The sequence below is a fragment of the Pistacia vera genome, unplaced genomic scaffold, assembly GCF_008641045.1.
Source record: "Pistacia vera cultivar Batoury unplaced genomic scaffold, PisVer_v2 Contig123, whole genome shotgun sequence".
Classification (NCBI taxonomy): Eukaryota; Viridiplantae; Streptophyta; class Magnoliopsida; order Sapindales; family Anacardiaceae; genus Pistacia; species Pistacia vera.
The window spans coordinates 408,060-431,590 of NW_022195282.1; the positions used below are offsets into that span (position 1 = coordinate 408,060).

Below are 23,531 nucleotides of genomic sequence, written 5' to 3' on the forward strand. Positions count from 1 at the left end.
TACCGTTCGGACTGAGCTTTGTGCCCATCCCTAGCCCTCAGGGACAAAGTTGTCATTATCCCTCTCCGACCGAGGCTCTGGTGCATGCATTGGCCCACTTGGCAATGCCAAGAATGGTGCGGAGATTCAGTGTTGACGTTGAAACGGTTAAATTTGAACGTCATAACTGTGCTGAAGATTCCATCGATTTGCGCTATAACTACAACACCTAGGGTCTTATGACCCTTATCTAAGTAGCTGTAGCAGAATCAATGATTTTGAAGAAAAATTGGAGACATTAGGGTTTCGAGGTTCAATTATCAATGGTGGAGAGACGGAAACCTCTGTTACTCTCTTCAACTAAAATTCTCATTAATTCCTTGCTCAATTCCAGTTCGACTTCTCAACCACGACTTAATGTCGATGGAGATAAACTCCTTACCCATCAAGTCTCGCCTACTTTACACTTACCTGCCGGAATTCTCCGGTTTTCAAAGGACAAATTTGATACCAAATTAGCTTCACTCGACGATAATTCTTTGCTCGGCCTTTCAGTTTCTGTTTTGAAAAGACTCTCTTTAACTTCTGGCTCACTTGTAAGTTTCCTATTCTTTTGCGTTTTCGTCTTTGTTTGCTTCATGAAATATGAGATGAAGCTTCCCATCAAACTAAGGTTTATTTATATTTCAAGATTATAAATGCTTCTTAAGTGTTTGCCATTCACTAAGTTTATCTGACTTCATGTACATTCAATTTTAATAATTATCTACACTGTTCAATGCGGTGAATTTCCCACCAGTATTCATTTTGCTCAATTTCTTATGTAGCTTTCTAATTATCTTTTTGGTTTATAAACTTGCAAGGTGCTTGTCAAGAATGTTGAAACAAACATTCAAAGAATTGCGCAGGTTGTTGTTCTAGATCCTCCAAATACCCATAAAGAAATTTCTCCTGAAAACTTATCTGCTAAAAACCCTCCACGTGTGATGCTTTCTTTTCCTTCGTATCATTTACCCCAAAATGACACCATGTCGCTGGACCAAGAAATCGCCTATCTGTCTCCACTCTTAGCTTTTAACCTAGACTTGCACTTATCTTGCTTGAAATCTATTGTCCACCAAGGGAAAGAAATTTTAGCATCATTGTTTAAAGAAAAAGTTGACGATGAGACTTGTTCATTAATCAGTTTAGGGTTGGAAACTTTGGGAAAACTTCCAAGATATGCCTCCCACTTGAGGGTTTCATTCATCAAGATACCAGAATGTGGTACTCTTGAATCTTTGAAAGGAAGTTCACCTGTTGAAGCTGAAGATCGCCAAGAAATGATTGATATGGCATTACATAACTACTTTGAAGTGGATAGATACCTAGCAAGAGGTGATGTTTTCAGCATCTGCCCAAATTGGAACTGCAATTCAATTACTTGCATTCCTTGCAGTCAAAGGTTGCAAAATAGAAGTGATAGCATCATTTACTTCAAGGTAAGCTTCCTCTGTTACGTCCTTAGTGGCTCCACATGCTCGAGGGCTCTCATCTATAGGCAGTTGATGTTCTCAGGTTGTGGCTATGGAACCATCAGATGAAGCAGTTCTTCGAGTTAATTGCACCCAAACTGCTCTTGTGCTTGGAGGGAGTATTCCATCTGCTATTCCACCAGATCTATTGATTTCTGGATCAAATGGTTTTGCACCTTTGCAAGGGGACACAGTGAAACTTTTGGCCACCATACTTACTCCACCTCTATGCCCATCAGTGCTTTCGACAAAATTCAGAGTTGCTGTTCTACTACATGGCCTGCCAGGTGTGTTTCATGCTTCGTGATTTATTTTTGGCATCAAATACACAAGTTTAATTTTTAATTTTTTTATTATTGTAATCCTCATTGATTTTGTTGGAAGAACAATTATCAATGTTTTTGCACCCTTACGCTCATCCCTCCAAGTCACCGGTGTCAGTGAGGTTTGATCCCAGGACATCTTGTACAATCCGAGAGTCTCAACCACCTGAACTAATTAATATGCACAATTATTAGTTATAATTACAAACTGATTTCCAAAACTAGATGTCCTTTATAATTGATAGCATATGAATTCATGTTTGTACATTAGCGTTGTACAGTGCTGATTAAATGCTTGTTTCAGGGTGTGGCAAGAGAACTGTTGTTAGATATGTTGCTCGTAGGTTGGGGTTGCATGTAGTGGAATATAGCTGTCATAGTTTAATGGCATCCTCTGAGAGAAAGACATCTGCTGCTCTGGCTCAAGCTTTCAACACAGCTCAAAGGTGAAGCAGTTGACATGTTGGGTATGATATATGCAAGTTATTGTGTAACTCGTGAACTATGCCATATTGTCTTTGCTTGGTAGTAGACAAAGGTGCTGTGGAATATGAGGCACATATGATTGTACTTTGAAACTCCAATTCATTTGTTCTTTCAATAGATGTCCTGTATTTCAGTAATTTGCAGCAACTAATCTTACATTTGATTTTTTATTTTAATTTTAATCACATTATGCTCATTTTAGTACAGGAAACTGTCTAGACTTTATTATCTGTGGCATTTTTCCAATAGTATTCTCATGTTGATTTAGAGATTTCTCTTGTATGGTTCTTGATTATTATCTAAGATTTATTATCAGACTGTAGGAATATAACTATACTTTTTGTGGCTTTCCACTCGTGTCATTGCCATCATGTGTTCCTCATATACTGATCTTTTGACAGATACTCACCAACAGTTCTTCTTCTCCGTGATTTTGATGTTTTCCGTAATTCTGTCTCTGGTGAGGGGTTACCTAATGATCAAGTTGGTCTCTCCTCTGAAGTTGCATCTGTTATTAGGGAATTCACTGAGCCAGTTGCTGAAGATGAAGACAACTATGCAGATGAAGAATCACACGGTGATTTTGTAAGTCTCATCTATTTCATTGTGCCATCTTCTTCTTTGTTTTGAAATATTTTTTTTTTTTTTAATTATTATTATTTCAGTCACTTGGTTAAGTCATTAGATTGGGTTTTGGAAGTACGTTTGTGTAGTTTATCTCTTGCATCATCCCCTTCTAGAAGTATGGAATGAGAGAATATAATTTGTGACATTTTTTACTCTTTCAAAAAGCTTGAATTTGTCACTAATTTAAATATCTTTGGGAGTGCTTATGTATGTATATTATTTAGCTTAGAGAGTACAATTGAGAGGGGACAAATTCAAGTAAAAAAGAATGGGAAAAATCAATTTTCACAATTATGCTTGCAATTTATTCTCCAGAATATTACTTGCAGTGCTTTAAGTCTTGTCAACATTGTCAATACTTATACTGGCTAATGCAACCTGTAAAGGACATTGGAAAGATACACAGACAACAGGTACTATTGGTTGCTGCTGCTGAAAGTTCTGAGGGTTTGCCGCCAGCTATTCGGAGATGCTTCAGCCACGAAATAAGTATGGGCCCTTTAACTGAAGATCAGAGGGTTGAAATGCTGTCCCAGTTGCTGCTAGGCGTTTCTGAACTCCTCTCTAACGTATGTGAAGAAAAATGTTCCTGTTATGTTTGAGTTTCTTGAAGAAACTATGTCTGATATTACTGATAGAAATATTGTGTCCATCAGTGGGATAAAAAATTGTTGTTGTCTTGTCTGCATCTTTACATGTTTCATGCATGTTTCATTGCAGCATTGTTGGACCCACATCCAGGGTAAAGCGACATTATTCAAAATCTATCTTTATCTATTAATATATTGTTTGACAACATGTTTATAAAAATCCCAAAATAGTGACAGACTATTTGATATATCAATTGGAAAAAAAAAATTCAGGTTTTAAAATCCCAAAATGATGACATGGACTGTTTAAATTATCAGGTGTGAAAAAAAAAAAAAAAAATCTTGCGTTCTTCCTGGGACCTGCTATTGAATGATTAAATTTGTGGAAGATGCATTTGCTATTTCATTTGTTGACATCATTAAGGATCCACATGAAGTAATTTTTTATCACTGAAAATAATGTTTCACAAGTTGATTATATTTTTGAATATAATGGTGAGATTGTTGCCTCTTGTAGACTGGTTCAGAGGAATTTATAAAGGACATTATTGGACAGACATCTGGATTCATGCCCAGGGATTTGCAGGCTTTAGTTGCTGATGCTGGTGTGAACTTACAACAGAAGAGCAATTTTCAAATTGACAAAGCTGAGCACAGGGAATCATATAGTTCTCTTAAAGTCAAGTCAGTGCAAGACAATAAATCATCTGCTGCTGGAGATCAGGTCATGGGGAAAGATGACTTGGTCAAATCATTGGAGCGATCCAAGAAGAGAAATGCATCAGCTTTAGGTGCTCCAAAGGTAACTGAGAAAAAGAAATTTGCACGGTAATATCATGTCGATATACGCACTGTGTCTTTTTGCAGACTGACATAAATGTATTTTTCCTTTTGCCCATATTTCAAAGGAATGGTGAGCAAGCTGGAAAACTTTTTCCCGATTTGAGTAAATTATTGCTGAAAGATTCTTGAGTATGGATTCTTCTGTTGCAGGTTCCCAATGTGAAATGGGAAGATGTTGGTGGGCTTGAGGATGTGAAGAAATCAATTTTGGATACTGTTCAGGTACGACACTTATCCATCTCTACTCTTTCTATATGTGTAGATCAATTCCAGCCTGAATTTTTAAATTTTATCGAGTTCTAAAAGCATACAAATATTCTTTTTTCTTCTAGGAGTGTTTATTAATTTTTAAATTTTGTCGAGTTCTAAAAACATACAAATATTCTTTTTTCTTCTAGGAGTGTTTATTAATTTTTAAATTTTTAAATTTTATCGAGTTCTAAAAACATACAAATATTATTTTTTCTTCTAGGAGTGTTTATTAATTAAAAATTAATCCACACATGTCAAGTGTTAAACATACTCAACTTCTAGGCACTAGCTGAAAGATAAGCTTAAAAATACTGAAAAAAAATAATTTGCAATTCGATAATGCATACACCGGACTGTTTATTTTTTCTAACAAGTCAATGTAGACAATTAGAAAGTTATCAATATATACAGGGATGCGCTTTTTGGAGAATTATACAGATCTAAGAATGAGATGTTAGTATACTGTCAACTTATAATTCAAGTTACTACAAGTTCAATGTGAGGCACTGGAGTGTCTGCTAGGTTGAATAGGAATGAAATTAATAGGCAATATCTTAGTTGGTATCTATGTTAAAAAGGATGAAGATGATTCAGGAATGAAGGTAATATATAAACAGAGAGAGATTGATTATTAAGTATGTTTGTCTTGTTCTGTCAGTGCTGTAAAAAGAGTATAAGGCTCTTCAGCATTTTCTGCACATTGTGTTGTTTCTGCCCATGAAAATCTTATTCATTCTACTTTTGTTTCATTTATTTTTTGCTAGATATCCTATGAGCTTCCCATTAGCTTTCACTTACTAGTTACTAGTCCTGAATTGTTTAATCTTTATTAGTTAAAAATTTGCAGTTACCTCTGCTGCATAAGGATTTGTTTTCTTCTGGGTTGCGAAAGCGATCTGGTGTTCTTTTATATGGTCCTCCTGGAACAGGGAAAGTAAGTTCAATCTATTAGCTATTTAAAATGATTTCTCAGTTAAAAATTTACTTTGTAGCCTTTCTTATTGTTCTTTTGTCAAATGTCAGACTTTATTGGCTAAAGCTGTGGCAACAGAGTGTTCCCTAAATTTTCTTAGCGTGAAAGGGCCTGAACTTATTAACATGTACATTGGAGAGTCAGAGAAAAATGTTCGAGACATTTTCCAGAAGGTTAAAATATTCTTTATCTTCCAATTTATTTTCCAACAGAGTGTACAAATATCTTTTAAAAATTTGGTTTCAGAACATATGGTGCCCTCTATTCATGATTTACCTGTTTCACAGGCCAGATCAGCACGCCCATGTGTCATCTTCTTTGATGAACTTGATTCTCTTGCTCCTGCTCGAGGTGCGTCTGGGGATTCTGGGGGTGTTATGGATAGAGTGGTTTCTCAAGTAAAGACACGTTGACTATGATCTTGGTTGATTGGTTTCTATATTTGCACCAATGGTTAATTAACTGGTTAATTTCTCTTGTTACTAGATGCTTGCTGAGATTGATGGTCTAAATGATTCTACGCAGGTTATTTACCCACCATACACAACACCCTCTTTACTGGATTGCTGTAATTTCTTTTTCTATTTTGCTTCTGATGCAAAAAGATGACATAACTCTTTTGCCTTCCTGGTTCTCTAGGACTTATTTATTATAGGTGCAAGCAACAGACCTGATCTTATTGATCCAGCACTTCTACGCCCTGGTCGATTCGATAAGCTTCTATATGTCGGTGTTAACTCTGATGCGTCTTACAGGGAGCGGTTAGTATATTTCTTTTAATGTAATTTTCCTTTCATGATTTAATATAATATATATGTTGAATTGATGATCTTACTCCTGTGCCTCATCAATTTCCACTTTTAGGGTCCTTAAAGCACTTACCAGAAAGTTTAAATTGCATGAGGATGTATCTCTTTATTCAATAGCAAAGAAATGTCCTCCAAACTTTACTGGTGCAGACATGTATGCCTTATGTGCAGACGCCTGGTTTCATGCTGCAAAGCGTAAGGTGAGCCAACCTCGCATCACTCACTGAAGTAAACTCTGTACAGGTTTATTTACCCTGTCAAGTTGTTGATGATTAAAATAAGTAGATTCGTGCTGAGTGTTGGCTCATTTTTATCTTACATCTAATAAGATTTATCTTGGATTTTGAGCTATGACTGAATTGACGTAGGAAACATTGACACATTTTAACTTCTCTTGGAAGATTCATAGTTTGTGCAATGCATTGAGCAGGTGTTTGAACTAGGTCTTTTGTTGTAGGTTTTGAGTTCAGATTCAGATTCTTCTTCCATAGATCAAGTTGACTCTGTTGTGGTCGAGTTTGCCGATTTTGTGAAGGTACGAAATAATTGTTCCCTGGTTAGGTGATGCTTGAGGGTAAACTACTTTTATAAATTTTTATGCTTTTGAATGACAATAATGAAGAAATTTATTGAAAGAATGATAGCCAAGGCATGAAGACATGTTATTGGGATATTTTGGGATGCGTCCGAACGTCTGTCTGAGTTCTAACCACAAATAATGCATTTTATCTAATAGATTTTGTCGTGCTAATCATGGCTATGCATGTGAGAATATGTCATGTGTGTTTGTAACCTGATTATGCAGGTCTTGAAAGAGCTATCACCCTCACTTTCCGTAGCGGAGTTGAAGAAGTACGAGTTGCTACGAGATCAATTTGAAGGTGCTTCTAGCTGAAGAATATCTGATCAAGCATTGTAATACTTTTTGGGTTGCATCATTTTGTTCAAGTATCGTGAGATTGCAGATTTTTTTATTATATTTTTGTGTACTGTCATATCATGGGTTCTATAATTTTTTTACTTCAAATAATAATAAGTGAGGCAGGGTTCTATAATCATTTTTCTCCAAATAATAATAATAGAATGCATTATTATGTTCCATATTGAAATTTTTTAAAAGATATTTCCAGAAAGTAGGTGGTACAAGTTTGGAAAATCAACGTTAATTTAAAATAAACAGAAGATCAGTACGTAGTACTATAGACTTTATGGTGCGCTCGTAAAGAGATGGTTTCTTGTTGATTTTGCTTGAAGCACGAATCAACGAGCTGACGTAATATGAATAAAATAATAGTGATTGGTTGTCATTTTGGGTTTAGTAATCCTCATTAAATTATACTTGTACATGCATGTTGGTGATAAATGTTAGCGATTTTCTTCTTGTTTTTCACAGAACAATTTGGAATTGAATAGTATCCATCCCTTGCCAGTACTTACATGTAACAATCACAAAGAAAAAGGAAATCTTGATAACTCTGACAAACACCCCAATGGTTCTTATCTATAGTATATTAAAGATTAATAAATGCCTTTTCTATTCAAAACTTTGAAGATGACGAAATAAAATAAAAAACAAAAGAGACCCAGAGCCACACAAGGCTAGTGGTAAAAGACTAGTTTTTATGTCAACTAAAACAAAAAAGAGATTGTGAAAGAGCCATCACCCTCAGCGTCCATGGCGGAGTTGAATAAGTATGAGTTGCTTCAAACATAATTAGCGATTAATGGAGGGAAGAACAGGGGGTTGGCATATTGTTTTTACAGTATGATTCCAGGTAATGTAATAAAACAAAAATAACAGTTTAGTTGAAGGTACAATATGGGGTGTCAAATTGGCAAATATTCCTTCCTTGTTATGGGTGTCATAACGTGTGAGGCTGCGTATTTCATGTAACCAATTAATACCTGAGTTGAATTGCTGTGGATTGATTCCAAATTAGAATGTAACATACATACATAATAATACTGGTCAATCTGTCAAATCCTAGAAAACATACAAGGGCATAAGTCCCAGTATATTCTCACCAAGTATATTCCTCTTCCCACAAATGATATCAATACACACACGCTTGACCTCCTTCAAAATTAAACAAAAATATTACTACATAAATTATAATAATTTGGTAAAGTTAGTGTTGATGTGAAAGGTGAATGAACAAATTAATAATAAATCAAAATCGAAAACATATTCTATCCTTTTGTATCGAGTATCTTCCACGTAATCATAAGTTGGATAACTGATGATAGATATACTTATCTTACGTTTAATTTTACTCTTACATAAGATTGAGATTGAAGGCAAGACATGTAGGATAGGGTCCCATTTTCATAATCTATAGTACTTACCTTATGAGACTCTTAACTCAATTTAACTGTTGATTTGGAAATCAATTCTTAATTATTATCATTCAAATTTAAGATTAAAACCACTTGTTGATTGATGTTATGAAAATGAGGATGATAACATTTATGACCCATTGAATTGAGGTATAAATTCTGACCCCACACTTTGTAGCTCGTGAATCTCATGTTTTTATTCTTATTTTATATCTTATTATCAATCATATTACTACCATGTATTATTTTTATTTCTTTTTTGTTAGACATAATAATACGTTTATAAATCATTATTAGGTGACTTGATGGTAAATGAGCATAAGAAGATTTTATGAGTTTTTGAGTTCGAGACCCTTAGATATTAATAGAGTTGCTTATTGGGACTTTTACCTAACTAACAGTTTTAGAATTCTAAGTAATTAATTGAAGTTCGTGCAAACTAATCTAAACACCGATGATAAAATAATAATAATAGGCTTGTAAATAAATGATTGCTTGAAGCAGGACTGTAATGTAAATAAATGGAAGAATAAAATAATAGTAATTGGTAGAAGATTTAGTTCCCAAATTGAATATACTACGTTAGAATTTATTCCAAAGAAGAGATAAAAGAGTTACATAACCAATTGACATGCACTTTGAAGATGACGAAAAAAGACCAGAGCCACACAAAGGTGGGGGGGTAATATTGTCTATAAGAATAGTTAATTGGTCAACGAAACCAAAGAGAGAGCTTCTGTTCTGCTTCCCTTTACCAAACTGTGGGGTAACTCCAAATTCCTCAAATTTAAACACTTACAATTATCCATAAATATTTCATTTTCATGTCATGTCGGGTAACCTATTCCATACACCTCACTCTCACGCGCCTTCCCCCCTCCACGCGCTATTCGACTACATCAAATATAATAAATAATTAATGTGATAAGATTTTGATGAATAATTAATATAGTACACATGTATTAAATGACCTTATCATAATATTTGGCAGTGAAGATTTAGCTTCAATTTTTTCCAACCTCTCTGAAATATTGATAGTACTATTTAAGATTGAATTGAATTACTAATAGATAAGATTAGTTTGAAGTTTAAACTGACTAAAATACACGGGCTAGGAGTGCGTCTGATATGGGCATATCGCAACCAATTAACTTAGCTTTCGGACAAGGGTTTCACAGTAAAACTGAAAACCAAAAAAATTTCATTTATAAAAATAAATAAAATTTTGGTCAGTCCGTTTGCTTTTATAACTTAAAAAGCAAAACAAATTAATTAAAAGAAAGGAAGAAAACAAAAGAAACAAAAGATTAAAAAAATAAATTAAAATAAACGCGGCTGCTGTATACACCAAAACCAGAGAAGACTCTCTCTCTTTCTTTCTCTCTGTGCTATTTGATTCCAGCTAAAGAGATCGCACCAAAACAATTCTAAAAACCTCAACCCAAAATATCGAATAAATTTTACGAAAGATCCTGCTGGTTAAACAGCTTGATTTCCGAAAATCAATTTAAAAAAAAAAAAAAAACAACTTTTTAGTTTTGGTTTTCTGTTAATTTTCTTTAGATTCGTGATCGGGTTTGTTTTTGATCTAATTAGGATAAATCCTAGGTGGTTTTGGGAGCTCAGAAATGGGTCGGAGAGAGTTTGCGGTGGGTGGAGATGTAGAGGTGGGTTTTGGGGGTTGATTTGGTGGGCTATTTGTAGATGATTAGTGTAGGTAATAGGGATGCTAATAAGGAGCTAGGGTTTGGTTTGGGGTTGGGTGGTGGAGGAACAGAAATGGAAGAGAACGAGCTTGAAGAAGGAGAGGCTTGCTCGTATAATAACAATAACGAGGATTATGATGCAAGCATCGACCCTGATATTGCTCTCTCTTATATTGTAAGACTTCCTCCTTTTTATTGACAACATCTTTCTTTTTGCTGCTTATTCTTATTTCAAATTTTTTTTTTTTTTTTTTTGGAGTCTTAAATTGGTTTGGGTTTACTTGTTTGGAATGTTTTCAGATCCAGTATTCTTATATTGTGAGTTTATTTTAATCGCTTGCAATGTTAACTGGACTGAGTTGTAAACAATATGTTATTGGTTTTGAATATTTCTGAATATTTGAACTGATGGATTATGGAACGCAACGGAATTCAATATTAGGAGGTTCTTTTTGTTAATGTCTATGTTGTGTTGGCTGTGTACTTATAAGCAAGGGTTTCTGATTTTAGTTAGGTAGCAAATTTGTGATGAAAAACTTATCTTTTTAGCTGATTAAGGAAGCTTGAAACAGTTGTTTAGAGATGTGCTAAATTAATATAAGAAAATGCATTTTCTACTAACATCTTATTAAAAAAAATGCATTTTCTACTAACATCTTATTAAAATCATGATAAGGTTTGGCTTGTCAATCCCTTAATTATGGTTCTATGGTGAAATTTCTATGGAGTGTGTCTTGCCGACTTCCTTCATTGTGAAAACCATGTGTATAATTTGAGCTGTATGAAGTTTGCTTGCAAATTTGAGTGATATATTGTAACTTTTTAAATTCTAAATCCGGGAATGGGGAGTCAAGAGTACCAGTTCCCTTATGAGGGTTATGAAGCTTAATTGCTCAATGAAAAAACAGTAGCTGTTCGAATGCATAGTAACATAAATGCATCTGAGACTATTCTAATTCCTTGTTCGTTGACTTACTGTGTTACATCTGTAAAAATAAACTATATATTTTTATCATGTATTATTTTAATGTTCTTGAAGGATGAGAAACTTCAACATGTCTTGGGCCACTTCCAGAAAGATTTCGAAGGTGGTGTTTCTGCAGAGAATTTGGGTAAGACTGAAAATGATGGAATTATGGTTTCTTGCAAACTCATAAACAGCCTCACAAAAATTTATTCGCTCTCAAACTGATGAGTTGAGTTTGGGGATTTTTTTTCATATCTGCAGGAGCAAAATTTGGTGGTTATGGTTCATTTTTACCAACCTATCCTCGGTCTCCTGTTTGGTCACATCCAAAGACTCCTCCAAAAGTTCATTATGGCAATGCTTCTAAATCTCCAAATAATATGCAATTAGAGGTAGATTTCTTTTTTAATATGAGACATATTATTATTCTATTATCTTCAACTGGTTCTTCTCTGATTAAAGAACTTCTAGTATACTTCTGCTCATCAATTTTGTTGTTATGCAGAATGGTCGTCATAGCTCTGCAGTTTCTTTATCTGCCCCTCAGTCATCGAGACCTGGACCTGCTTCTAGTTCCACTTCACTGCCTGCTTTGAAGGCACCTTCTATTAATGATTCAGTCAAAGAAGAAGTATCGATGGCATCCACTCATGCTGAGGAATATGCTGGTAGGCATGAATTTGTTAACAAGAAACATTTTCCAGACCAGAAAACTCTGAAGGTCCGAATCAAAGTTGGTTCTGACAACTTGTCGACACAAAAAAATGCGGCAATCTACAGTGGTCTTGGCCTTGATGTCTCACCATCCTCATCATTGGATGATAGCCCTTCAGAAAGTGAAGGGAATGATCGTGAACCTCAAGATGCTCCTTTTGAATCTCCCACCCATATTCTGATGGTGAAATAGTTTTCCGCCATTTTCTCAGTGCTTTATTTCTTACCCTAACATCTTCAAAGTGGTCTAACATGTTTGTATAATTGTTGTGTTGGCGCAGGTCATGACTTCCTTTCCTGTTCCTGGGGGTCTACTGTTATCACCTCTTCCTGATTATCTATTTCACTTAACTGAAAAGGAGAAACTTCTAAAAGATAGTAGATCTGTGCCATTCCCCAGAGCTGGCTTAGAAATTGGTCGCAGTTCACTGAATGGATCTGATTCTAGAAAGAATGATGGGAAAGTAATAGGAGAAAAGAAAGCAAAGTCAGTGGAGAAAAATGATTTTTTTGCAGAAACTAAGAGTGGAAATAACAGGGATGCTCGCAATGGTTTGGGTGTTGTCCACAAGAAGGAGGTGGACATTGACACGTTGGCATGTGAGAAGCTTGTTACTGAAACCTTAAAGCTTCCACTTTTATCCAATTCTTATTCTACTGGTATTGACACTGCAAAAGGTGCAGGTAGGGCATTGGATGCGTTGGGGGAACCCTCTAAGAGGGACCCTCTTTTCTCTGTAACAAAAGAGGAAGCATTGGAGCCAATGTATACCGAAGAGACTGGATGGGATAGTAACCCAAAAGGTGGTTTGGTAGGAAAGTCATGGGAGGATAAAAAGGCTAGTTCTGTGGATGATGTTTCGGCACATGCAAAGACAGATAGCTATTCCAAAAGAGAGAGAACTTTTGACTCAGTCAAAGCTGATTCAAATGTTTTATTAGCGAGGAAAGGTCTAAGTAATGAACTCGTAGATCCTCCCAAGCTGAAGACCAATCAGAGAGCGGCGTCCTATGAACTAGACGGTGTTAAGTTACCTCCTGGAAAGGAGCATCAGTCCTCTGGAGTAAAAAAGAAATCAAAGGGAAGCCAAAGTCATGGTAGTGTGGCTGCAGAGGTCCCAAAACAGAGCTCTAAGGCCAGTTCTTCTTCAGTGTCTAAAAGTAAAAAGAGCAATCATGCAGACCATTTCATGGCTAAAAGGGACACTGAAAATAAATTACATAAGGACAATGTAAAGGCTGAAGATAGGTATAGAGAATTTTTTGGGGACATTGCAGAATCTGAACAAGAAGAGAAAAAGATGAGTTCGTTGGAAATACCTTCTGAAGATAAGCTAAAGGATTTTGATGTAGCTGAAAAAGGCACATGTACCATGAACAATGCTTTGAAGGAGAGATCATATGGTAGGAAAATTGACAAGGTTTCGACACAAGAAGCATATACGAAATCAGCTCCAAATGCTGCCCCTCTCTCTGGACTTGGCGCTGTTTCTGATGTGGCTCAGACAACCCCGGCTACTGTGCTGATAGAAGAAAATTGGGTACAGTGTGACAAGTGTCAGACATGGCGGCTTCTTCCTATTGGTACAAATCCTGATGATCTACCTGAGAAGTGGTTGTGCAGCATGCTTAACTGGCTGTAAGTCCTGTTCTGTTAGCATTGTACATTTCTGACATTCATGAAATGATGGAATCCAGATAAGTTGATTAGTTAACATAGTTGTTAGGATCATGAGCGAGTGACTTACAGGTTTCTGAAAATCAGAAATTATATCTAATGTTGAGGTAATGGTATAGAGAGATAAATTTGTTCTATCACTTCTCCCCCTTTTTCCGTTCTTCTGCAAAGAAACTATGGAAGTAGTATTAATATAAAGGGGGATAAGTGAACAAACTGTCCAAATTTAGGACCTGCCTAAGAGAAGAAAAAACCTACTATTCCGTCCAAAGCCATAACTACTGAAATAAAAGCCAACTGTAACACCTAGCTCACAAAAGCAAACCTATTCAGACCTATACAAGGATAACCTAAAACTCCTTCCCATTTATGTATGAAAAGGATAGAGATGTCCTGGAATTCTCTTGAAATCGATGCTCAAAGGGAAGCTAGAAACCGAACTTTATGTCACAAAAGATTGATGTCTTTACTGCCTTTAGTTTCAACAATTCTGAAATTTCTCATACCAAAATCATTGGAAAACTGCCACAATAGCATACTTCTGCTTTAACCCCCTACCAAAAGCATTTGTCAACTCCAGGAATGTAGAGCTGTTGGAGGTAGGAAAAACCCACAAATTCTTTGCTGCCTGAGTTATTTTTTTATCAAAAACAGATTGCAATGGTACAGTGGAGGAATAGGTGATCGATATTTTTCCTCACTTTTGTGTCACAAAATACACCAATAAGTAAACAAAGGCATTTGGTTATCCTCGAATAACCTCACCTGTCTTGTATCTCGCTGAAGTTTTATTTATCTATCTTCATATTTTTCTAGGCCTGGAATGAACCGGTGTAGTTTTACCGAAGAGGAGACGACAAAAGCTCTTATTGCACAGTACCAAGTCCCTGCTCCAGAGAGTCATAATAATCTGCACATCAATTCTGGCGGTGTTCTACCCAGAGCAAACTTTCCTGATGTTCGGCACCCTGACCCAAATTACCGAAATTTTGGTCCCCATGCCCCTCCTCATGGTGGAAAGAAGAAACATGGTTTAAAGGAAATAGCTGGTGCAACCATCAAAGATAGTCACACTCAGTCATCAAACTCTATGAAGAAGAACATCAGGGCATCTGTGAGAAGTGGAATCTTAAATGATATGGGACAGCCCTCAGTGGTGGGTGAACCAGATAATCGGCAAGTAAGCAGGTCCAGTGACTTGCCTGGGGAGAAGCAAAAACATAAGCAGAAAGAGAAGCATAAAGTACTGCATCCCAGCTCTGATGGAGGTATTGATTTTCAACATTTAAACAGAAATTTATTATTGTTGTGCGCTTGTTTGTTTCTATTATTATTTAATATGTAATGTTATCCTTTTATGAAACATGTGGATAGGTTATACCAAGAGTTTAAAGATGAAAAGCAAAAGGGATCCTGATCAAGAAAGTTCTAAAGCCTTCAAGAAAATGAAGACTGAAGATTTGAAAACTGTTGAAGATTGGATGTCTGACCATGGAGGGGCCCCAGGGAAGGGTGGTCCTAGCTCAAGTAATGGTTTTCCAACTACATCGGTCCGAAAGGACCGGTCTAGGCATAATGATCATTCTTCTAAGGACTCAAAATCAGATACAAAAGACAGGCTACAAGTTTCTGATAAAAAAGTTAAAGATAAAGTTAAGGTTTCATTGGATGACGCTGCTACAAAAAAGAGGAAAATGAAGGATTCTCATGATAATCAAATTTGTTCAGGGTCCCTTCCAAGTACAGGCAATCATCTCCAGGGCGGGAAGAATTTTGTGGAGGAGTTCAGTGATAATGACTACCAGAAGGAAAAGAAGGCTAGGGTATCCAAATCTGAGGGGAAGGAGTCCAGTGTAAGTAAAGGCAGTGCTAAAACTGGCAAAAAAGGTAGTCATACAAAGAACCAGCAACAAGGGCAAGATCTTGGGAGCACTGTTTCTCAACGAAGCCTGGATGGCATGGATAATAAAAGGGATTCTGGACCTGTACAACCTTCAGTAGCAGCCACTTCAAGCTCATCTAAGGTTTCTGGTTCTCATAAAAATAAGGCCAGCTTCCATGAACCAAAAGGTTCACCAGTGGAGTCAGTTTCTTCATCTCCTATGAGAATTTCTAATCCAGATAAGGGTACATCTGCTAGAAGGAATCTCAATGGCAAAAATGAGTCTCATGATGCTGATTTTCTTGTCATAGGTAGCCCAAGAAGATGCTCTTATGATGAAGATGAGGGGGGGAGTGATAGATCTGGGACAGCAAGGAAGGAAAAATTTACTGAGGCTCAGCATGGATCCCTTGAGTCTGTGCTAGATATTCAGGATAAAGATTTTAGTCACTTGTCAGGTGGAAAAGCTAAAGCGATTGTGCCTTCTCCTGATATAACAGCTCGTCATTTTACAAATAGTAGTGCAGATTATATTTGCCAAGATACTCAACATCCTAGGAAACCACCAATTGCAGATGATTTTCATGACGAGGAAAGACAGAATAATAACCATTATCATGCTAATGGTTCTCGTTCAAGAAAGTCTGGAAAGGGGTCATCTTCCCGGTCCAAGGAAAAAAGTCGGAGTTCTAAATCCGATTCTGTCAATGAATTTCATGAGCATGCTCCGTCTTATGAAGCTAAAGCCAGGGATACTAGAAACAAGTTCCAGGAGAAGTTTGGGGTCAAGTCTGATGAAAATGAGAAGAGATATATTGATAAGAAAGACACTGCTGGAAAATTGTCTAGTGAGAGTTTTAAAAGAGAGAATCAATCAAATTTAGGGGGGCATGATGGTCCAGATGCTAAAGTAGATGCTCCTTGTAGTCAGGATGCAACATCCAGTCCAAAACGGAGTCTCATGCAAGACTGCAATGGTGAAAGATCTTCAAAGACTTTTGTCTCTGACAAAACAGATCAAGTTGAACTTGTCCCTGGAAGAGGGAAATCACTGTCATTACCACCTGCTGGAGGATCTCAAAGTGACGCACCGGTTCTTTGCCCTCGACCAGCTCCTGGGTCCCACAAAGGAAATGGATCAGACATTTTGGCAGCCGATGCTTCCCAAGTTGATGATGCATCAAAGGTGCCAAAACATATCAGGAAGGCTGATCATCAGAATGGCCAGCATAGTAGTTCAAGACATGCCACACAGAATGGGCACAGGGTTAGGGATCTTGATGCCCCAAGTCCAGCGAGAAAGGATTCTTCAAGTCAATCTGCTACAAATGCTGTGAAAGAAGCTAAAGATTTGAAGCACATGGCTGATCGTATGAAGGTTTGTACTTTATTATTATTATTTTTTTTTGGTATTTCTCATGTTGTTTCTGCCTAACTCTTAGCAAGATGGGGTTATCTTCTGCAGAACTCTGGGTCAAATGAGAGTACAGGGCTTTATTTCCAGGCAGCCCTCAAGTTTCTTCACGGGGCTTCTCTTTTAGAATCTAGCAGCAGTGAGAGTGCCAAGCATGGAGAGATGATACAGTCAATGCAAATGTATAGCAGTACTGCAAAACTCTGCGAGTAAGTCAATATTGTCGCTGTATAACTGAATTAAGGACCTTTCTAATTTCTGGCATATTTGTTCCTTATTTGAAGTAATTTTGAGATATGGGAGTTTATTTGTGTAATTAAATCACTTTCATTTTTAAGTAGGTTCAGTTAACTGGGATGTTTTTTTTATTTATTTATTATTTTTTTTTTTGTAATACTAACATACAATCTAGGACATTTGCTTGCTCAATTGATTGCCAGCATATGCAGTAGGATGACTCCTAGTGCTTCTAATGAGTGTACTTTGTCTGAATCTTGAAACCTATATGCCTCTTGGGGTCAAAAACCCGTAGTTGCAATTTCACCCTGATGGGTTTATCTTTCAGCCCTTCTCTTATTGTGCCTTCTGTTGCAATATAGCAATATTTTGCTCCTTATAGTTTCTAAAGTTATACAACACTTAAGAAACATATGCTTGCAAGAATTGAGATGAGCGTGTTTTTCTGCTACCTTGGGCAAGGGCCTTCATCTGAGATTGGTAGAAAGCAACAATGAGGCTTTAGTCCCTAATTCCTGACGGTGATCTGCACTTTTGTTGTGCTTTTTCCTTCCACGGTTCTTATATATATATATATATATGTTCAGTATATTGTTACTGTTAAGCTACTTGTACATATGCATATAGAATCCAGTCGGAACTTTTTATGGAAGATAGTGACTTAAATCCTTTTACATTAGACTTTACTGTTCTGTTGGTACAATATTTGTGGTCTATTGTAATTATATTGAAATCAATTTAAAATTTTGTTGACTTCTATGTTTTATTGACATTTTTAGGTTCTGCGCCCATGAATATGAGAAATCTAAAGACATGGCTGCTGCTGCGCTGGCCTACAAATTGATGGAGGTAGCATATATGAGGGTTATTTATTCATCACATACCAGTGCAAGCAGAGATCGGAATGAGTTGCAGTCAGCTATACAAATGGCTCCTCCTGGTAATTTGAACTAACCCATGGTCTAAAGATGTTATTTATTTGCTTTATGAAATTCTCTTGTATTGTTTGTTCATGAAGAAATTAATACTTGCTGTTTGCTTGTGACTCCTGTGGTTCTGTCAATTAGAATTAGGTGGCATGTGTACAGATCTAACTTTGAATTTTCACAAGTGCAACCATGAAAATAGCTTGATAAAAATTCAGTACTTAGGATTGCAAAACCCTTGTGTCTGGAGTGTGATGGTCTATTATCTCTCTTAAGAATCATATTGCTAAAGATAATATGTGATATGTATCAGCTAAAGGGAAAGAACCCCCATGCTAATGTAGTGGTGAATCTTCTGGATTCAAATTCTGTATGATTAAATTAACCTAGAGTGCCTATTAGTCCCTGGACTTCTGAACTATGTAGTAGGATGAATGGTCCTAGATATTGTTATATGAGAATAATCTGGTCTCTTTTATATACTTTTTATTATGAACAATAAACATAGAAAATTCTTTTGTGGCTACTGTACTTCTGGGTTTTGTTCTCATTATTTTGGAATATGCGAGTTAATTGAAATGAACTACATAAATGAGGTAGATGTAACATATGCACTTAAGAAGGTAGGAGAGAAGTAAACACTACTTTTGGAATAATATGTTAATGATTACACTTGTCTTGTTATAGGTACTAGAATTAATCTGTATGTTGGTTAGAAGGTCATCTTTGTTTAGTGGGTTGTGGATGTGAAAACCAAATTAACTTTTTGTGAGGACTTTGATTAGTTTACTTACGTCTCTTACAAATGCCTCTTTCTACTTGTTACTCTTAAAGTAAGAAGATTTTTGCTTAGAAGAGTGAAGGAAGGGACCTGGGTTGTGTTTGGTTGATTTCTGTAGAATTTTTTTCGCTCATAGCCCTGATATGACATACCCTCTGCCCTTGTTCCTCAGTTAGGGAACTGGTGATGCTTTCTGATGCCATAGGGCAATTTCCTGGCTTTTAATCATTTACCTCAGACAAAGAACCTGATATTTCAAATCAGAAAAATCTTTGCTAATTTCGGTTTTCCTGAAATTAAATGTAGCTCATTTCATTTTTCACCAATTTTTTATCAGTGAAACCGTCTAAACATGAGTGCATACATCATTATTTGTTATTTAGTAACGGCATGTAGCACCAATATTTGGTTGTGATATTAGTATTGAAAAATATCAAGATATTATACAATACTTCGAAGAAATTGGCCAGGACATTTCTATTGAGCTAATCTATATTGTAACAAGAACTCCAAGTGAAGCTATGCTGATCCTGATACATCTTTGGCTGATGCTTATTGCATCCTTAGATGCATTAAAGCCACATCGTAACATCTTTTTTATGTTTTATGTTAACCTTTCTTTATTATTATTTTTTTTTTTTACCAGTGATTTGCTGTTCTGGTGTGGCTATGCTAAACGAGACTAAATGATTGTAGTAACCACCTTTTTATTTTTATTGACATGGTGTTGTTTTTCTTACATTTCAGGTGAGTCTCCTTCTTCTTCTGCCTCAGATGTTGATAATTTAAACCACCCAACAACAGTAGATAAGGTTGCATTACCAAAAGGTGTTAGCTCTCCACAAGTAGCTGGAAACCATCTCATTGCTGCCCGGAACCGTCACAATTTAGTTCGTGTGCTCAATTTTGTAAGTATAATTACCTGGTTAGAAACTTTGATTTATACTTTTGCAGAAGTTTTATTAAAGAAAATATGATTAAGTATTCACAAACTGGGCCCTATAATTATAATGGATGCTGTATTTCAATTAAAATTTTGTTAGGAAAAGCTTGGCCACATTAAATGTCCTGAAAATTATGCATTGTCTCCATTAATATATCTTGTACTCAAGCATCTGGAGGATTTTTCATTCTATTCTATGTTTCTGTGATGGTGTCATGCATTTCCAGGATGTCTAAATGTCAAGCACACAAGTTTATCTATAAAGTGATGTTGGTTGACTTCCTAGCGTTGCTGCTCTAATTGATAATGTTCACAGATATGTTTCGTTTATATGGGATTAGGCAAGTATTAACACCTTCAAACTTGTTGTGTTACAGACACAGGATGTAAATTTTGCAATGGAAGCTTCAAGAAAATCTAGGAATGCCTTTGCAGCTGCTAATGGAAGTTTGGGGGAGTCCCAACAAAGGGAGGGTATTTCTTCTATTAAAAAGGCTCTTGATTTTAACTTCCAAGACGTAGAAAGATTACTTCATTTGGTACGGGTAGCAATGGAAGCTATCAGCCGCTAAAAAGAGCCTAAATGTTTGTTGGGTATGATGTTGACCCTGGAATTGAAAACAGTTGTTTGATTAGTATATCCATGGGTATCTGGCCCAAAGGGGGAGAAGAGAGTCTACCTTGGTTTCTCTGCTGCTGCACGTGATATTTTTGTCATCACCAATTCAATGACTTGGCTTCTTGTAAATGTGTGCAATACCAAATTAATTTGGAATACATATTAATTCTTCTTTGAGGCTTCAGCTGTTTTTGGACACAGACAAGGACCAACCTTGTCCATTTCCTTCTCAAGATTGGTATTCTTGATGTGTGAGTGTGCTGCAGAATTGATCATGATCTTGAGCAACAAGGTGATTCATGGTTCAATATGATTATTGTTGAAGAAAAATGAATGTATGAGTATAGGATCAAATTATAGATGGATGTGGGGTGGTAGGATTCTGATACCAGAGGTTGCCATATTTCGGCATTTTTTCTGGAGGGGTTTTCAGTTTTTCCGTCCTGTTAATTTGTTGTTTACTATTAACTTGAAGACATCTCGAGGATGGGAATTGCTAAACTGTGCATGAGCATCATGATCTGAATTTTTCCAGCAGAGACTGCGCCAACTCTGGTTGGATCAAAATGTTAACAGCGCTATAGAGGTGGCAGTCTCAGGTTGGATATCATCTCTTCTTTTGTCATACATATAAAACCAAGCTTTTTGTTTCATTTATCCAAAGTTTTTTAATATTCTTTTTTCTCTGATTGTGCAGGTCCAGTTTTACAGCTACTGTAACGATTCTTAGTTTGCTGTTGATAGACAAGTAGGAAGAGTTAGAAAATTATATGGTGGAAATAAAATACAACCTGTAGCTTCTAATAATAAGATCATCTGTGCATATTTTCATTGTAAGGTTTGTGAAGTAGTTATTATTGGAAAATTTTTGTTTGGACCATTCACCGTATGGGTATTACCTCTAACTTTTCTGCTTTTTGTTCTTTTATTGGACAGTGGCTATTCATGTACATAAACACATCATTCAATTACCAACATTCTGGGAATAGGGCAAACACCATCAGCATGTACCGATGGTAACACGTAAGTGTACTTCTCAATAATTCAAAAACACTCAGCAGATTTACAAGTTTTAATCTGTTTACTGTGTGAAATTGATCAGTTTTATGTGGACGGTTGTTAAAGATGATGCCAATCAATTTTGAAATGACAATATGATCATTTAATGATTACTTTTTGTTTTAATCTTTGAAGCATGGCGAATGCAAGCTGAAGGTTGTCTTTGGTTTCAGGGTAAGCATCTGAGAACAAACAGTTGTGGCAGCCTGAGAGTTGGCTATAAATGAATTGAGCTGATGGAGTCTATGCGTCCTTCTTTCACATATATATATTGATATACATAAAATATCTTGATGGGTAGTCGGTAGGTTAGATTTATACAAGTTATTGAAATTTTGATCTCTTATTGCTGCTCACTTAGTTTGTTAAATGTACAGTAACAGCAACATTTATTCAAGTCTGTAGTAATAAATTTTGTAACCCAGGATGTTATAGTAAGTTGCTTTCTTGATCAATGATTTTGAGCTAGAATGGATGCTGGAGGTGTTATTACTGATCCTAAATGCCAAATTTGAATAAAATGAATGTGGAGTAAGCTGTACTTTTTGTTGTGTTCAAGTATGTTTTGTTTTTGTTGATGGGTTGAATTTTCAAATGGACATACAACCGATTAAGGTTTTGACTTTGAAATCAACACAAAAAATTATTAAAGTTATCGATATTTTTCTTTGGGAGCACGCCATATAGCAGCTAATGAAAAGACACCCACTATCTATTTAGATATTCATTAAGATCTTCCTACCAATACAATTAAGGTTCAGCCATGGGATTGGGACTTGGGAGCCGCTTTAATGAGAGAGTTAAATGCTTAATTTGTAAAAGTTAAACCTCCTATACGTGTCTAATCAATCTACCATTATATAACATTGTTACTTGTAGAATTCAGTTTAAAGGTCTTAAAGAATGCATGTAATTTTAAACTTAACTAACTGGACAATCCCAATTACATGATTTAGAACAAATATCTACATTCAGTGCCTCTCTCCGGTTAATAGAATTTTCCTTTAATTAATACAACTAAAATCAATTGTTTCTTCAACAGCTTTATCAATCAATTTCTCACTTCACCCCTTCTTCGGGATATTATCCACTAACATTTGTATTGCATTGCACAAGTTCTTTCAGGGCCTAGTATCAACAGCCCGTCATAATTATTAATTTTAAAAAATAAACAATAATAAAAGATTACTCGTAAATCATAAAAGATGTGTCGGTGATCCTTCAACGTCAACTTAAGAATGTAAATCATTCTATTGAATATAATTAATATCCGATGTCAATTTTACCGGATTCAATTTGAAAGTGACCGCCGTAGATTCAAACAAGCACGGTATCAATAATTTGGTCCCCGACTTTTGGCATAAACTCTTTAGTTTGTACAATTGTTTAGTAACATTTTGGTCCCCGATTTACTACTGTCTACTAGTGTCTAGCTGTCACCGTTGCTGAAGAAATTAAAGCGTCACTCAGAACTCCTATTATTTTGCCCAAATATTTGTTGTATAAATTACGTTTACAAAGTGTTGATCAGCTTTGAATATTTACTGCAGAGAAGGAACTGGGAGATGATAGCACAAAAATTAGAGTAATGTTACAGCCATCAAAAGTTACACACCGAATCTGTACACCGAATGACGTGATAAAATCCTAACCGTTGATTCATTATTAGTTATATTAATAACGGTTAATATTTTACCATGTCATTCAGTGCATAACCTTCGGTGGCTCTACCATTTTTCCGAAATTAAGCTCCACCTAACTTAACTTGGAAGTGGGAGAAAAAAAAAGAAGCGAAATGAATCAAGGACAAGGTCATGACGATTACTCTGTTAGAAAAAAAATCAATAATGTTCCTGTTAACCTTTTTTCTTC

The 23,531-nt window shown here is 36.0% G+C and overlaps 2 protein-coding genes across 3 annotated transcripts; both read left to right on the forward strand.

The window, feature by feature from the left end:
* On the forward strand, positions 1-7,340 carry LOC116116972 (peroxisome biogenesis protein 6). Its single transcript, XM_031403010.1, has 16 exons — positions 1-575; positions 843-1,460; positions 1,537-1,780; positions 2,121-2,262; positions 2,704-2,887; positions 3,316-3,498; positions 4,037-4,321; positions 4,513-4,584; positions 5,462-5,548; positions 5,638-5,760; positions 5,875-5,985; positions 6,074-6,112; positions 6,227-6,348; positions 6,452-6,596; positions 6,854-6,931; positions 7,202-7,340. Exons 1-16 carry the CDS (start codon positions 303-305, stop codon positions 7,289-7,291), a joined length of 2,796 nt encoding a protein of 931 aa, XP_031258870.1. The 5' UTR covers positions 1-302; the 3' UTR covers positions 7,292-7,340.
* Positions 7,341-10,073: 2,733 nt separating this feature from the next.
* Positions 10,074-20,784, forward strand: LOC116117085. 2 transcript variants are annotated; one of them, XM_031403122.1, is made up of 12 exons: positions 10,075-10,614; positions 11,479-11,551; positions 11,668-11,798; positions 11,912-12,304; positions 12,402-12,720; positions 12,805-13,759; positions 14,615-15,066; positions 15,173-17,058; positions 17,146-17,303; positions 18,111-18,271; positions 19,786-19,946; positions 20,359-20,784. In XM_031403122.1, the coding sequence occupies exons 1-12, from the start codon at positions 10,438-10,440 to the stop codon at positions 20,551-20,553; spliced, it is 5,061 nt and encodes a 1,686-aa protein (XP_031258982.1). In that variant the 5' UTR covers positions 10,075-10,437; the 3' UTR covers positions 20,554-20,784. The 2 variants fall into 2 exon arrangements, with proteins under 2 accessions (XP_031258978.1, XP_031258982.1); XM_031403118.1 differs by having other exon boundaries at positions 10,074-10,614; positions 12,402-13,759.
* Positions 20,785-23,531: the final 2,747 nt, after the last annotated feature.